Raw genomic sequence first — 14,699 nt, 5'->3', positions numbered from 1 at the left:
AACTTAACACAGCTTTGGCCCTTATCTCACTGTACAAGTTTCTGCTGAGCCCCTTTTATAGGCAAAGTTAATTTTAAAAAAAGATTAAATTGATGATTCTATATAATTAACACTGGCTTCAGCCAATTGAAGACTGGGTGGGTATATGCATTGGAGAGCGTGTGGAAGGCAACACTGATCTCTCTATGGATCCCAAGTATGTCTTGACTGGATAAGAGCAAAATTTAAACTTGGAAGAGATAATCAGCACCAGATACAACTGATAGCAGTCAAGATTGCATGGAGTAATTTAGTCAGAGGTGAAAGCAGTCTAAGGAATTCTAGTTTAGAGTAACATTGAAAACTACAAACGACCTACCCAGACAATATTTTCTTGATGAAAATTCATTATTGCTGATACAGTTCTCTTTAAAATATCTGTATTTGTAGACATAACATCCAGGCCTGCTTGAGGTCAAATTATTGGAATCAGACTGTCCCTCAGCCTTGAGGCTGAGTTTAGCTCTGCCCACCTTTGTGGGATCTGTGGGGGTTGGGATGGGACCGGAGGGCAATCAGTGGCTTTATTGGCTGGACGGGTGGGCTTGGGATATTCAACTGGAGGACTGAGTTTTGCGCTGCTCAAAGACAAGAGGCAGAACTGTTCCCAGCAGAGAGCAATGAAGGGTCATAGTGGGTAAAGAGTGAATGCAGCTTTGAGTATAGCAATCAAAGGCTAATCTAGATGGGTTAACTTAGTAAAAGCCTTAATGCCTGTCAAATAAGTGGTTTTAAATCTGAGGGTGGTAGAGAATTGTGGGAGCATTTTCAAGCATGAAACAACATAGTCAACACAGCCTACAGGAGGGCAGTCTGTGGCTTAAACCAAAATAAACATTGGTGACCACATAAGTGAGCCTTTGATGAGAACCTGGCCATAAATATGAGAAGGGGAATGTAATTTGTGTAAATTTTCTAGATTAACATTTCTAGGGCTTTCATGGCCAATTTCATTGGATTATTAAAACTTTTTTTTTTCGTAAACCTTCTTGGGTTTCTCTTCCCTATTCTCTTCGAGAAGGTTGGTTGGAGAAAGATGACTTCATATATTTGGGGGCGTTTGTGGGGTTTGAGTCAACACTCGGGGCCATACACCAAGAGAAGAATTAAAGCCATGGAAATCATGATGGAAGATTGAGATTTTAAAAATTAGCACTGTCAGATTTACAAAGGCAGGTGGAGTCTTCTCAGTGAAGGTCCCAGAAAGTGGGGATAGAGTGTCATCTCTGGGGACAAGATGGTCCAAAAGGAAGCTGAACCCAGGACCTCATGGAAGTTCAGGGAGGACCTTTGCTGATGGGAATGGCCTCGTACTCTACTGTAATGATTCTATCTGATGGAGTAGAGAAGTCCCTGTGTGGGGGCCCCTGCCCCATGCAGGGGACAGTTGGGGAGCTCTGCCATGTCACCAAGGAAGGATGGACAGCATGCTATTTATGTCTAAGCACAGTGTCCTCCTTCATATCAGAAGGGCTCAGAGGTGGAAGTGAAGTCATTCACAATTTCCATTTCTTCCCTTCCAGTTACCTTAGAGCAGTTCTCCTTGGCAGTGAAGAGCTGTCCTGACCAAGAGGACCAGACTTTGTTAATGAAGGTAGGTTATCAGATAAAGAACTTATTTCCTAAAGGTTCAGAGCGTTTTTATTGCCCCGAGGAGAGTTTCATTTTTACAAGCGGGAGGAAATTTATCATCTCTGAATCGTGTGCTCCAGGGGGATAAGCTTGTCATAGGCGAATTGGAGGGTTGCTGGTTAATGAGCACCACTGCTGCCTGCAGAGTGCGGGAAAGTGACAGGAGAGTGGGTGTCCACACGAGTGGGGAATCTATTTAACTCTCCAGAGGGCTCAGTTGGTTCTATTTAAACTTATCCGACAGAGTCTTGATGCTTTTTTTTTTTTAAGCAGATTTATGAGGCTGGGCCAAATTCCATATCTCCTACTTTATTTTTAATTAAGACAAAGGATTCCATACGTTCCCAGTCTGCTGCTTCCTACTTTTGTCACCGTAAGGAATGCTGCACAAATTAGACTGTTCGTATTCACCACCAGAATGAGCATCTTATGTCATGGATTCCTTGCCCTTGAGTGGAAGACAAACTTCTTCCCCCCAGCCCCCCATGCCAAGTAACAATTGGTTTATTTCCTTCCAAATGACAGGAGCAGAGGCATTTCCAAATGGTATAACCTACACTTAGGCTGCATCCCTAGGTGAGCCAAAAGTGTGGAAAATCCTGGCAAGCTGCCCACCTGGATTTAATTAAAACTTTGTCTTTGAAGCAGAGAGCAGTAAACAGCAGCAGATCACAAAGGTGCACACACACACTTTCCCACCACTGACTAAGACTCATGCTTTCACACAGAAACCCTGCAGACTGACCTTGAGACACAAATATTTCCATGATGTCACTTCAGTGCTGTACCACCAGGAAACCGCGTGCACCAGGAATTGCATTTCTTTACCTAAAAACCAGTTTCTTTACCAGGTGTCCTCTGACTTTAGAAATGGGTGGAAAAAAATAGGGTGTCACTCTGAGGGATTTTCAACTCATTTGCCTAAGATGTGATATTTTTGGTCTTCAAAAAAAAAAAAAAAAAAAAAAAAAAGCTTTCAGTGATGTTAGTTTTATAATAAAGAAGTGTTGCCCACACCAAGTGTTGGGTTTGTCTGGGAACCCTGATTTGTCAGAGTCCTGGGCGTCTGATACACTGATTTAGAATGATCTAGATTCAGGCACATCGGCCTTTCTTGTTTTCCACGCTTATTTCTGTTTCCTGCTTTAATTCTGTTCTGCAAGGACCTTTCCTTTCAGGTGCAGGCTCGCTTTCCGTGACCTTGAAGCAGCTTTTGGGCCCTGGATGCTCACCTCTTTTCTCTGCTCACCGGCCTCTGGTCTTTCTTCCCTCCATCCAGTGTTTTCTCCTACCATCTGCTTCTTCTTGTTTCTCTCTTGTTCTTCCCCTACTGTCCATCCCTTCCCATTTTCAGGGGGTGAAATCCTGGGCTCCCCTGGATGTTACGTGGGCATCTCAGAGGCATTTTGGGGTAGAGAGGGCAGTGACGGAGCCCAGCCCCAGAGACCACACCTCCAGGCCTGCTTCTAGGGGTCCTCATGGCCTCCCCGACTTGAGAGGCCACAGCCCCCTCTGAGTTTCTTCACATCTAGAGCGAGAGGTGAAAAGAGATGCTACCCAAAGGCCCCTCCTCCTCTCACCATTTCACCTTCTTGCTGACTTTCATGGTATTCTGGCTGGCCTCTGTAGCACATTCAGTTAGAAACTAACAGCTTGGGGGTGGGAGAGGAAGGCTAAGATGGGCTGAGGTTTCCTGGAATTTGCATGACCTCCAGTGGCATCCAGTCCTTTGTGTCTTACCTGTTGGTTTCTGCCGATTGTGTGGCCTCAGCAACAGAGCATGATTTCTGTGGGTGTATTCTCAATATTTGCAAATATTTGAACAGGTATCATCAAACAAAGAAGTTTCACTGAACAAAAAACGTGTGCTGAGTTCATATATACTGAAACTATTTTATGATTTTTTTCAGGAGATTGAGGTTTTCTAATGTCACATATCAGAAGGCACCATGTGGGTGTGACAACGGTATGCCGGGTTTTTGTAGATGTTATGTGAGAAAACCTATTCAGGGTGACAGTAGATTATTTTGACTACAGTCAGCCTGCAGGTGATTGTATGTTTGCTCTAGTGAGCTATCCACTTTGCAGGCTGTCTGAGATAAATTCACTTTTTTTTATTTGAGATGGAGTCTTGCTCTGTTTTCCAGGCTGCAGTGCAGTGGCATGATCTCGGCTCACTGCAAGCTCCGCCGTCCAGGTTCATGCCATTCTCCTGCCTCAGCCTCCTGAGTAGCTGGGACTACAGGGGCCTGCCACTACGCCCAGCTAATTTTTTGTATTTTTAGTAGAGACGGGGTTTCACCGTGTTAGCCAGGATGGTCTCAATCTCCTGACCTTGTGATCTGCCTGCTTTGGCCTCCCAAAGTGCTGGGATTATGAGCGTGAGCCACAGTGCCCAGCCAATAAATTGACATATTTAACTTAACCTCATGAAAACTTGTGGGAGGCAAAAAACGTAGATCCGGGCCAAATATGATTTTGTTTTGTTTTGTTTTGAGGCAGAGTCTCACTCTGTCACCCAAGCTGGAGTGTAGTGGCGCGATTTCAACTCACTGCAACTTCCACCTCCTGGGTTCAAGAAATTCTCCTGTCTCAGCCTCCCCACTGATTGGGATTACAGGTGTCTGCCACCACACCTGGCTAATTTTTTGTATTTTTAATAGAGATGGGGTTTCACCATATTGGTCAGGCTGGTCTTGAACTCCTGACCTCAAGTGTTCCACCCGCCACGGCCTCCCAAATTGCTGGGATTATAGGCATGAGTCACTGCACCCAGCTGATATTTTTAAAAATTATATTTTGCATGCATTCCTACATTGTCATACATTCCAATGTTGCATTCTACATTGTCAAAGGTCATTGAGACCTGAGGACAAATATTTAAAGGGGTACCATGAAAAATGCAGCTTGTATGGCAGGCATGGTCCATGATTGCCCCAGGCAGCCTAATTTTGACTGAAGTCCAAAGCCCCTCCCTCAATCACATAGCTCCACCTTCTCTAACCTGTGAAGATGCTCTATAGAGAGACTGCCAAGAAGATGCAAGAGATGAACTCACAGCTAAGCAGATGACTGAACCAAGGTCAGATCCCCCTGCAAAGACAAAAGCATTGAGATTTTTTGAAGATGGCACAAGCCAGAACCTTCATCTGACAACCAGGAAGAGCAGGAGGGACAGGAAAAGAAGTGACTAGCCACCACTGCATAGCTAGTCAGCCAGCAATAGAACTAGGACCAGAAAGCCAGGGTCCCCAGACTCATGCTGGGCTTCTTCCTGCGGCGCCCACTCAGACGAACAAATTCATAGAAAAATCCACCACTCCACCCCTTCACCAACAGGAGAGCACACACAGGAGGTGTGACTGCAGTGGAAGCACGAGGGGTACTGTGGTAGCAGGTTTCTGGAGTCACTCTTAAGGCTTGTTAATCACACTCTTGTTGCTGAGGGTCCTGTAAGACAGGAGAAAGCCACTTTCTCTGTGACTCAGTTTCCCATCTACCACGCAGAGGTAAAAGCTGTTACTGGCTTAAGGTTTGTGCACCACTGCAGACCCAAGAAGGGCCTAGGGAAACAGTACCCAAGGGTAAGGTAGCTGTTATCAGGAGTTGCCTCTCAGATTTCACTACAATTTGAACCACAGAACAATATTTAGATTCCATAAATTACTCATTTGATCCTGTTCGCGTTTGATCTCCATACCTACCTGTTTCTTCACTGATTCTTAGTCCTATTTGCCAATTAATCTCTTTGGTCCCTCTCAGTCACTACCTTGGAGAGCCCATTTGCCCTTGGCTCCACCTGCAGTCCCCTGTGACTCCAGGTGTCACCTGAGCTCACATCCAAGCAAGCTCAGCAAGTCTAAACCGTACCAGTATCTGTCCTCCCATCCCGCCATCTAGGAACTGTGGGGTAGTCTAGGGTGCTTCCCTGTCCTGGAGCTGCCACAGAAGTTTCCATGTGTCTGTTCATCCTCTGCAGCCTCTTTCAGGGTCCTCCATCTCCCTCTGTCTCAGCAAAGAGTACCTGGACCTGACCCCTTAAGAACAAGTTTCTATCCCCACTCTGCCAGCAACTGGAGTGTAACCTTGGGCAGGTCACTTTTATCTCTTTTAGCCTAATGTCCTCTTCCAGTAAGAGAGGAGGTAAATTAGACCACCCCAAAGACCCTTCTAGCATCACATTCTGCAAGGTCATGAGTGAAAATTATCGACAAGGCTGCAGTTCTAAATATGCTTGAGAATGAACCAACCTGGCCTTCTACCACTCATCTCTTTCCTCTAGGCACTGCCAAGTGAACTTTCTTGGGGCTCCACGTCCTACATGTCACTCTGGATGCATTTCTAGCCTAACTCCTTCTCATCTTTGGAATAGGGTAATCACAAAACTTATCATCCAAACATGGATTTTTTTGTGTGTGTGAGTAAAAGGGGCACCATTAAAAATAGAACTTGGATGGTGGGCATAGTCCATGACTGTCCCAGGCAAACCAGGGCATTGGGTCAGCCTAGTTTTGAATCAAGGCCAAAGCCTCTCCCTCAATGACATGGTTTGACTTTGCCTAGCAGGCCTCTTTCTCAGTGCTTGGTCCAGACCCTCTCTGTCCCCTACAGGATTGTCCCCTCTTAAAAATCAGAGCCTCTGTTTCATGTAGAAGTTGGCAGGAAGACAGATCTCTTGGTGACAGTCTGTGCTCACACCATCATGTACTGAATGTAAATGATCACACCTCCTGATTTTGTTCTTGCACACCTGGGAGTTTCTTACACATCTGGCAGCAGCTGCCTCCAATTTGGGTGGGAGATAACAGCCCCAGCCAGGGGCCTAGATGGGACTAAAACTTCCTGAAGCCATCGCCTGCATAGCCTGCCTGCCTCCCTCGGAAAAGCTGGAAAATATTTACATAGAATGGTCGGAGGAAAGTGGCTCTTGCTGGTAAATGCTTCTGACCAGGTCAGGAGACAAGAGCTAGTATTGAAGGAGCTTTGGCTGATGGGTTCTACCTGGAACAAGACAGTAGAACAAGGGTTGGCTCAGAGCAAGCCTTGCCAGCTCTAGTGATGTTGAGTGAGTGCCTGGAACATTCCCCATGCTACAGTCCCAGCTGTGGCTCGGTCACCCTGCCAAAGGCACCTGGCTAGAAGCACCATGGGAGGCTCAAGGCAGGCCTGTCTGTAGGTGGATCTGATATCTACCACATTTACAGCAGCAAACAGTAGTAAAACCAAGCTGCTTGTAGGAAAATAAAGCTTGGCTTATTTATAGCACTGGCTTGAATCTCTGCTCCTAAGTTGCAACCTTTGGCAGGGCTGTCACACACCAGCAGCAACCATGCTCCCTATTGTTCCAGGTGGAGGGCTGGCTGAGGTGGGCAGGCTGTCTGCTGGTGCAGCAGATGATACCTTGATCTGAGCAGACATGTAGAACAGTTTTCATAGCTGCTGTCTACCCAGTGGGACGTGCAGGGGCTCATCAGGGTTGATGGGCACAGCTGCCAAGAGCTGCAGCCCAGGTACAGCAAACCTGCGGAGACAGCTCCCCAGCAAGGCTCCACGGATGGGAGGTGTGGGGTCTGAATGCTGCTAGAAGCTTCCTTAGGATTTCTAACCAGTCAAGTATGAATGCTGCCCCCAAATACATAGAGAAGCCTGGGCGCGTGTGGAAGGAGGGACGCCAGGCCTCCCTCCACGTCCCCTGCCACCATGGTCTGGCCAGATGCAACCCTTTCTCTGTCTAATTACATTTTAAGAAATCAGACACATTTGAATCCTCCTTGAAACCAAAAATCTCCAAGAGACCAACATGACTCAACTCTTCAGTCCTCTACGCTTACTGAATACAACTTCTTCCCAGGTGAAGGTATTTTCTCCTAGCCTGATGGAATCTTGTCCAGAATGAGGGTTTTCACGAGGAAAACAATGCCTTTCCCTCAGCTTGGGAATGACTGTGCATGGAGGAGAAAGGGAATTTTCCACATGACCGCTCCACTGCTTCACCTCCCCGCAGAAGGTTTAGAAGCGCCCCAGCAAGCTGGTTGTCTAGTGTTTCTTAAATTGTCATTGTCACAAAGATTCTTTCTGCTTCACTTCTCCCAAAGTTCTCCTCCTCACCCACCCCCTTCCTTGGTCCAAGGCATAGTAATTGAGCCATTCGGTATCCAGCATGAGGACTGGTCCTGCAGGACCAGGCAAGTGCCTTTGTCTGCCTTTGTGCTCGGAGAAGGCCTTCACGTCTTTGTCTCATAAGGTGCTCGCCACGGCAACCCAAGTGTCTAAGCAGGGCATTTGCAGGGGACTGTCCCCGCCTCACAGGCGGCTAGCAGCAGCAGTTTGAGCCTGTTAAGTGGGTGAGGTGGGGTTTTTCCCTCTTTCCTGCATTCTAACTGCTTTTTCTTCCTTTTCTCAACCTGTGTAGGTGGTAGCTAGTTTAAGCACCAAACCTAGCCGCCAATAATTAACTACACACACCTTCCATCACACACTGTGCAAACCATGATGTCCTTCCTTCTGCAGGTGGCCCTTGTCATGCCCAAGGACCTCATCTTGGCCCCGTGCCATTGAGAGAGTCCTAGGCTCTGACCAGCAAGGGTTTCCCTCTGCCTCTCAAGCAGAGGCACTCAGGGGCTGCCCGTTGTGGCCACACACCCTGTGCGTGCACCACATGTACCCACATCACCACTCAATCATCTGGGGCTGGGCATGGGGTTGGGCCTCCACATGGAAGAAAGGGGATTCTTTTCTGGGGTATGACTGCATTTCCAAACCCAGTCCAGGACGAATAGTGTCAGTCCTTGCTCTGAATTCCCATAACACAGGTGATAAAGAGTGGCAGAGTTCCCATCACACAGGCAGTAAAGAGTGGCAGATAAAGAGTCGTGGGTGGGCTGTGGTTTGGAATCCGGCCCTGGCCCATTCTACCTTTCCCTCCACCTTCTCTTATCCTTGCAAGCTAGAGCCACACAGAGAGAAGTAAGAGTGTGGCTGGCAGTGTTCCTAAAATAAGTTGTTCAACAAATGTTTACTGAGTCCGTATTGTGTGTCAGGTAGTGTTTTTCTAATACCTGGCTCACTTGAAGAGTATATTCTAATGTTTCTATATTTAATAAGGAAAAAAATTTGGAGGCTAAGGCAGGAGAATTGTTTGAGCTCAGGAGTTCAAGGTGGCAGTGAGCTATGTTTATGCCATTGCCCTCCAGCCTGTGTGACGGAGCAAGACCCCAACTCTAAAAATAATTTTAAAAAAAAATTTGGGAGAAGAACTACTGGTGATATAGAAATCAGGTTTCAGACCTACACTTCCAGCAACAATGGTTTTCTCTCATTCCTATGCCACTGAGGCCCAGGATACCTCACTCTCTTCTCTCCTAGAGGTCCTCTGCAAGTGCCAAGCCTATGTCAAGTATTCTGCAAAGCTCAGCTCAAACCAACCCCCCAAAATATTGGTAACAATTATCCCTCCCAATGAAGCTTCAATTTTGGAAAGGGATCTTTGAGGCATAGGACTAACTTTTATATATTTGAGTTAAAAAGTTAGTGCGGTGGCTCTTGCCTGTAATCCCAGCACTTTGGGAGGCCGAGGTGGGCAGATCACGAGATCAGGAGACAGAGACCATCCTGGCTAACATGGTGAAACCCCGTCTCTACCAAAAATACAAAAAATTAGCCGGGTGTGGTGGCACATGCCTGTAGTCCCAGCTACTCGGGAGGCTGAGGCAGGAGAATTGCTTGAACCCAGGAGGCGGAGATTGCAGTGAGCTGAGATCGCACCACTGCACTCTAGCCTGGGTAACAGAGCGAGACTGTCTCAAAAAAAAAAAAAAAAATTATTGTAGTATGCCAGGCTCCATAAGAAGTCAGCAGAAGGGTCATTTTGGTGGCTGTCTGGACACAGCTGGCATGGTCCCTCTTCAGAAACATTTAAGAGTGTCTACTGTGTATCCAGCACTGTGCTAGGCACTGAGGTTGCAAATATCCATAAAATGTGACCCTGACCCTCAGATAACTGCCTGACAAACAGGTGAGACAGACACGTCAGCACCTGGGAGTGGGCTACGCGCTGACAGGGAAGGGATTTGGGAACCTAGTGGGGCACTCCGTTGGGTACTCAACTCAGCCTGGGTTTAGGGAAGACTCCCCTGAGGAGGTGACATTTGAGCTAAGTCCCCACCATGTCTCTGCAGGAAATTAAATTTAACTAACTGTGTGGGTTCCACTGTGCATACTGGTGGTGTCGATGTGACACGTTGTGTTCTGAGTTTTCCATTTATAGAGTGTTTCAGGTGCACTGATGCATGCCTTGAGAGCTGACTGCCAAAATAGGGGCCCCAGACAGCTGCCTTCCCAGGGGAGGGGTATCCAGAAGCTTCCATTCTTGCTGTGCACATTTCCCCAGCTGACCTATAGCTGTCTTGAAATTATAGCATTCAATATTCCTTCCTTGGCTTGGAAGACTTTACGGGTCTTCCAGTAGTTAATGTCAAAGTTAGGTGTCTCTGGGAGGGAATGCAGCAGAAGCCATCACCAGCTAATAGTTGCTCTAGAATTGTTCTGAAAGCATGGTGTCCAGGCCAGGGGCCAGGAGTAGAGCGGGAGAGGGGTGGTAGGGGATTAGGACCGGGAAGGCAGAGGGGCTCCCTCTCTTGCCACAAACAGATCTGCTCTGCTGTCTGTGCATTTACACTTCACCTAGCTGCCCCACAAACTTCTGCTATCAGGAGAAATGGGTCAATGTATTTCCAATCCAAATGCCATCAGGAGCAAGCTCTACATGTGCCCGGTCGCCTAAGAGGAGCATAGGAGCGCACAGATGGCAGCAATATATGAGGACATTACACCTGCTCTGCTCCTTGATACCTCATTATCAAGCATCTAAATAAATATCTAAGTGGAGAACCAGCTAGGAAGCACAAATCCTGGTGTTCAGAAAAGCAGTGAGCTGCCCAGGCGTGGAGGGTGCAACACTTTGGGGATGCCTACCCATGCGAGTCTAGCACAGGGCTTGCGGGTGGGGTGTTCCTTCTTGAATGATCTGTTCCCCATTTCCTCTGTGCACAGCTCTGGGGGCAAATTTCATTTCAGACTGCTTTAGAAGACAGGACAGCAGGAGAGGAAGTCACTAGAGACAAAAGAAAATTAGAAGGATTTGGTAGAAGTCATATACAGGAAACTGAGAGCAAAATTTGGCCCACGGAGACTAAAGTTAGTGGGAGGAGAGAACAGGGCTTGGCCAAGACTTATCATTTCAACATTTAAATAGAGATCAAGATGCTAAAGTTCCCAGGAGACATCTCTTTTGTGACTTGCCAAGAGCATGGAGAAATTCCATTAGGGAGCTTCTGAGATATGGATCCAGACTAGCAGACATTAACAGAATTACCAGGTGTCTAGGGGGATCCCAGACTTTTCAGCACACAGTGAGGGGGATGTAAACACTAAAGTTATATGGGAAGTCACACTGGATGGATTGACGAAGGCAGCAAAGCCTAGCAGTCACACTGAGGCAGCTCCCTGCCCACAACCAACCACATTTGCACCCTGATTAAAAACTGGAAATGTTAAGAGACTTGAAGATTTCTGCTCTCTGCACCTGCTTAACTCTTCCTCTTGCCCTTACTAAATTTTAGCTGCTTTCTTTTTGGCTAATTTCACAATGTTCAAAAGTCTATTGGAAAAAAAGAAACCCACAAAGCACCATAGATAAAAACTTTGAGATGGGGAAAAAGAAAAATAGTGGTTTGATCTGCTCCCTTCCTCTCCCAGAACCTAGGAAAATGCCTGGTCCACAAGAGGCAAGGAAGGGAAGGATAAAAAAAGGAAGGAGGAAATTAGTTCTGGATGAAATGTCAGAAAAATGGCCGCCAAGAAGGTCCCAGTCAACCAGTCACTTCCTCTTCTTAGGTCTGCTGATGGAATGTTTTCATCTTTGGGAAAATCTTTCCACCTTTATGTCTTCTAGAACTGTAAAATCGACAGGATGAGCCAGGGCAGTGGCTCATGCCTGTAATCCCAGCACTTTGGGAGGCTGAGGCAGAAGGATCACTTGAGGCCAGGAGTTCAAGACCAGCCTGGGCCACATAGATCTCTACAAAAAATTCTAAAAACTAAATTAGCCAGGCAAGGTGGTACATGCCTGTAGTTCCAGTTATTCAGGAGGTTGAGGCTGGAGAATCACCTGAACCTAGAAATTTGAGGTTACATTAAGGTATGACTCACTGTACTCTAGCCTGGGCAAATACAGCAAGACTCCGTCTCTGTAAAATAATAATAATAGTAAAAAACTGGGGGTGGGATGGGAACAAGGCAACTTGGTGTGTTCCTGAAACCCTTGCCTGATGGAAAGGACAGCGAATAACAGCCTATTGATAGTTGATTAATGTGTAACATTTTAAAAGTACACAAAACATAACATTCAATATCAGGATTAAGATTTATTATGTAAGTGAGACAAACCTCCTGTTAAAAGTGAAAGGCTCTCAGATTGGATGAAAAATAATACCCAACCATACAATATATATTGCAAAAATGCACATTTTTCCCAGGAAGATGAATACTCATCCCTATTCCTTCTGCTAAGTCCAACTAAAAACAGTGGAAATTACATTTCAAACAAACATAAAAGACTCTGAAAGGTAAGAACTAGAAAGTAGACCAAGCTAGGAACCTCAGGACCCAGTGAATGACACAGCAGAAACTCCCTGAATTTTGTTTGTGCTTCATACATTCCAGAGTTAGAGCTGAAGAAGCTGGCAACCTGGAAAAAGTTAATGCACACAAAGGAGAAAAAAAGAGAGAGAGAGAGAAGGGGTAGAAGAAGGAGGGGGAGGAGGAGGAGAAGGAAGAGGAGAAAAAGGAAGAGGAGAAGAAGAAGAGGAGGTAGATGAGGAGGAGGATAAGGAGGAGAGGAGGAGAAAAATGAGGAGAAGAAAGAAGAGGAGAAAGAGAAGAAGGAGAAGGAGAAAGAGAAGAAGGAGGAGGAGGAAGAGGGGAAGGGGTAGGGGAAGCAGAAGGCTCCTCTAGCCAGGAAGCACAGAAAAATCTGTGGCCCTACCTTCACCCATGCCAGGAAAGGCCCAGTGGGGAGTGCAGACTTCACACTCATGAGGCTATAATGAGTCTATGCAACCTCACCACTACAGTTGTGTCAGAGGAGGCCTAGTCGGGAGCTGGGGTTTTCATCTCCACTTGGCAGTAACGAGGCCTCCCTTCCCCTCCTGCCTCACTACAGTGTCACTGGAGACCACCTGGTGAGCCTGGACTTCTTCCTCCCCCCAGCAATAATAGGTCAGTCTGCCCCCTCCCCACTGTGGTGGTGTCAGAGAAGGCCAAATGGGGAGAGTCAAGACTTTAACCACTGGCTCCAATATTATTGAGGCCACCCCCTGGTAGTGTCCGTGGAGACCATGTGTGGAGCAGAAATTAGGCACCTCTACCCTTCCCAACCAGAGTGGAATCAGCAGTGGCCTAGTGGGAACCAGCACCCCACCCCAGCAGCAATGAGGAGCATCTCCTAACCTTGGTGGTTGCAGTGTGTCACCCTCCCCTGATAGTGCAGCATCACAGGATGTTACCTAAGACAAGGTTTAAATAAGATCCAGAGTTTCATCACCATAGAATACCAAAATGCATAGTTTTCAGTCAAAAATCACTCACAATACCAAGAACCAGGAAAACATCAAACTGAATGAAAAAAGCCATCAATAGACACTAATATCAAGATGACAGTGATGCTAAAACTATCTGGAAAAGATTTTAAAGCAATCATTATAAAAATGCTTCTGTGAGTAATAGTGAACATACTTGAAACAAATGAAATAATAAAAATATCACCAATAAAATCATCTCAGCAAAGAAATGGGAAACATAAACAACCAAATGGGAATGTTAGAACTGAAAAATCTAACAGCTGAGATAAGAATCTCAGTAGGTGGGCTCAACAGCAGAATGGAGAGAACAGAGGAAAGAATAAGTGAACTGGAAGATATAATAGAAATGACTGAATCTGAACAACAGAAAGAAGATGGAGTGAAAAACAAAGAGAGCAGAGCCTCAGGGACCTGTGGCACTATAACAAAAACTAAATTTATATCATTTGGGGTTCCAGGAAAAGATAAAAAAAGAATATGGAGTTAAAAAATACTCAAAGAAATAATAATTGAAAAATCCCCCAATTTGACAAAACACATAAACCTATAGATTCAAGAAGCTGAATGACCAATAGGATACATCAAAGAAATTCACACCAAGACACATCATAATTAAAGTTCTGAAAACTAAAGATGAAGAAAGTCTTAAAAGCAATGAGAGAAACAACATCTTATCTCTAAGAGAAAACCAATTCAAATGACAGCAAATTTCTCATCAGAAACCATAGAGGTCAGAAGGAAGTGATACAACATTTTTAAAGTGTTAGAAAAAAAGGAACTGTCAACCAGAAACCTATGTCCAGTACAAATATCCTTTAGGAATTAGGAGGAAAACAAGCTATCCTCAGATTAGCTCGATTACCAAAATAAGTACACTAACGAAGTGGAAAGAAGTTCTTTAACTAGAAGGGACATGATGAAAGAAGGAATCAAGAAACATCAGGAAAGAAGAAAGAATTCGGTAAACAAAGATAGTAAATTCAATTGGCTTTCCTTCTCCTTTTGAATTTTCTCAATTATGTTGGATAATTGAAGTGAAAATTATAACACTGATGTGATTCTAAATAGATGTAGAGAAAACATTTTAGACTATTATAAACAAGGGAGGGCAATAGGATGTAAAGGATGGTCAACTTTCCACACTTCACTCAAACTGTTGATGCATGTAGACCATGAAAAGTTATATATACAAAATGTAATACCTGGAGTAACTACTAAAAAACTACTCATGGAGATGCACCCCAAAACACCATGTATAAACCAAAATAAAACTCTAAAAAATGCCCAAGTCATGCACAGTAAGCCAAGGAAGAAAAAACATAAATGAAAAAACAAGGAGAACAAACAAACAAGAAATACAAGGACAGTCTTAAACTTAATATATTAATA

At 45.4% G+C, this 14,699-nt stretch overlaps 1 protein-coding gene across 1 annotated transcript in view; it reads left to right on the top strand.

The window, feature by feature from the left end:
- ACOXL (acyl-CoA oxidase like) overlaps positions 1–14,699 on the top strand; it is a 197,792-nt gene that overhangs the window by 126,534 nt on the left and 56,559 nt on the right. Inside the window, exon 7 of the mRNA XM_073022719.1 lies at positions 1,563–1,633. Coding sequence (XP_072878820.1) covers positions 1,563–1,633 — 71 coding nt within the window. The remainder of the gene's footprint in view (positions 1–1,562; positions 1,634–14,699) is intronic.

The sequence above is a fragment of the Chlorocebus sabaeus genome, chromosome 14 (assembly GCF_047675955.1).
Source record: "Chlorocebus sabaeus isolate Y175 chromosome 14, mChlSab1.0.hap1, whole genome shotgun sequence".
NCBI lineage: Eukaryota > Metazoa > Chordata > Mammalia > Primates > Cercopithecidae > Chlorocebus > Chlorocebus sabaeus.
This window is presented reverse-complemented; position numbering and strand designations above follow the sequence as displayed.